Here is a 2215-nt window from a genome sequence, read left to right on the forward strand (position 1 = left end):
TCAGCAATCACCCCTCCTCCTCCCGAGTCCTCCCAAATAAAATATGAAATCACGGGTTTGCTTCGGGCTCGGGCCTGTGATCGGGCTCATGCACCCTTTGTGGCTCCCGTTCTCGCCGAAATTTCGAAATCTCAGAGATACGGCGAGGCCAATGAGATTGCGAGACGAGGATATTATTACTGTTGTGGCGACGCCACTCCAGCTTGTCCGCTGCTCTCAGCTGTGCGTGCGTCAGCGCGAAAATTTACGCAAGCGCGTCTTTTGATTTCAACCAATCAGCGCTGACGCAATAACGTCACACACCCAACGTCACACACGACAACAGCTAAACTAAGCTAGCCGAGACGACACTCGAAGTCGGACGGACACGTTTTTCTGCCAATCTGTGTGTTTCCCTTTTTGTCCAAATATATTTTTTACGACAACTGTCTTGTCCGCTGTGTCTTTTGTTCGTTCCACTGGGGTTTAGCAAGTGTGTTTATAAAGAGACGAAAATCTCTTTACTGTTACAAGTGTTAGTGTTTCAACACGGCTACGCTCGTGAAAGCAAAACAACAAACTCAAACGCGTCTTCGTTCAATGTTGTCAACTAATATCCGGATTAATTTTCGGCAAATTTTCGTCAATTCTCCGGACAGATTTTCATAAAAATTTGAAAAACCTGGAATTCCGGGAAAATCCGGAGGACTTTCATCTCTGTATAATGTCATATAAACGTTTGCTTTTGCCTTTTAAACCATAAAACACTCATAAAAAACATATAGTGGCCTGGAGTTATCACAAATATTCAAAATGAATGAGTCAAATTTTACTAACCTGTTTGCCAACATCCTCCAAGGGTGTTGCCATCGTATGTTCTGCAAAAATACATTCAAAAAAAGAAAAATCTTTTTTAATGTCCCCCAATTAAATGTTTAGCCTGCGTATTTTATCACAATTTTAATGAAAACTGTACACAATCTGTCTCAGTGTGGGCTTCATACTGTATGTGTGCATAATTATACAGTTCAAGCAAACCGTGATGTTCCGTTAAAATAGTAGGTGTTTCTAGCAAGAACTTAAAACATGGCAGCCCTATGTCTATCAAAAAGTACATGAATCAAACAATTACCGGTAATCAATTGGGGCAATTTAAGTTCAGTTAAACTGTGCAGCTGATGCCTTACTTACTTCTTAACATTGAATTATTAGTAGGAGTAGTAGTCGTCATATGTTATGCAGTATATCTAGGAGGCTTATATGGCATTTCCATCACTGAACAAGTGGACCAAGAGCCCTTAAAATAAGCAAACCTGGAGTGAGCCAATATTATTAATATATAATATCATCACTTTCACATTTTCTTTTCAAATGTCAATTGCATCAACATTCTAAACGTTGACAAATAACAACAAAAAAAAAAACAACAATAACGACACCAGATACAACAGCACCAAAACGGGTTGCTACTTACCGATCCGTATGACATCATCAAAGCACTCATCTGCTCCATCGTCAGTATTTTCTTCATCTTGTAGTGTGGCATTCTGTGATTGTTTGAGAATGACAGGGCAGACGACTTCCCTGCTGCGCTCCTCTGTGGGATTATTCCTCGGTCTTAAGAAAAGCAAAACGGGACTGTAAATATCCAAGATCACATTTTACTTGGCCTAATGAATGGCACAAACTAACATAAAAGTATTGTCAAACATGAACAACGGTATGTAAATGAAGGGCAAAGACCAAACCATATATTTTGGAAGAACAGGGAACAGGGACACTACCGATGTACGACGTCGAGATCTCCGTCCTCATCCAAAGCTGGTTCTTCGTTTCTGTCACTACCCTCCTCGTCATCTTTTGCTCGTGGAAGATGTGTTTCGCTGTCACTGTTTTCCCTTTTGGCCTCATCGTTCCTCCCCTGCTTTTCCGCATTGGACAAAAACTTGAATTTGGAGATGAAAACTGGATGAACAAATAAAAATAAATAAATATTAAAAAAGACAATATTGTATACAGGCAGTCAAAGAATGATGTCGGTTCAGAAATATATACAGTATATATATCAGAGATGAAAGTGGACTTTTCTGAAAATTCCGGAATAAATAAATAAATAAATAAGTGTGTGTGTGTGTGTGTGTGTGTGTGTGTGTGTGTGTGTGTGTGTGTGTGTGTGTACACACAGCGCGCGCACGCACTTGGCCGATCAAGCATGAATTAGTTTACACAAAACGCG

General features: G+C 40.1%; 1 protein-coding gene across 2 annotated transcripts in view; it reads right to left on the reverse strand.

Moving 5' to 3' along the window:
* The window catches only part of mettl22 (methyltransferase 22, Kin17 lysine), a 24115-nt gene that overhangs the window by 18759 nt on the left and 3141 nt on the right, over positions 1-2215 (reverse strand). For both annotated transcript variants that reach the window (XM_019887490.1, XM_019887489.1), the window contains exons 3-5: positions 1764-1944; positions 1454-1596; positions 817-857 (exon numbers count right to left, since the gene is read on the reverse strand). In XM_019887490.1, the coding sequence (XP_019743049.1) occupies positions 817-857; positions 1454-1596; positions 1764-1944 (365 nt within the window). The remainder of the gene's footprint in view (positions 1-816; positions 858-1453; positions 1597-1763; positions 1945-2215) is intronic.

Source organism: Hippocampus comes, unplaced genomic scaffold (assembly GCF_001891065.2).
Source record: "Hippocampus comes isolate QL1 unplaced genomic scaffold, H_comes_QL1_v1.1 scaffold271, whole genome shotgun sequence".
Lineage (NCBI taxonomy): Eukaryota > Metazoa > Chordata > Actinopteri > Syngnathiformes > Syngnathidae > Hippocampus > Hippocampus comes.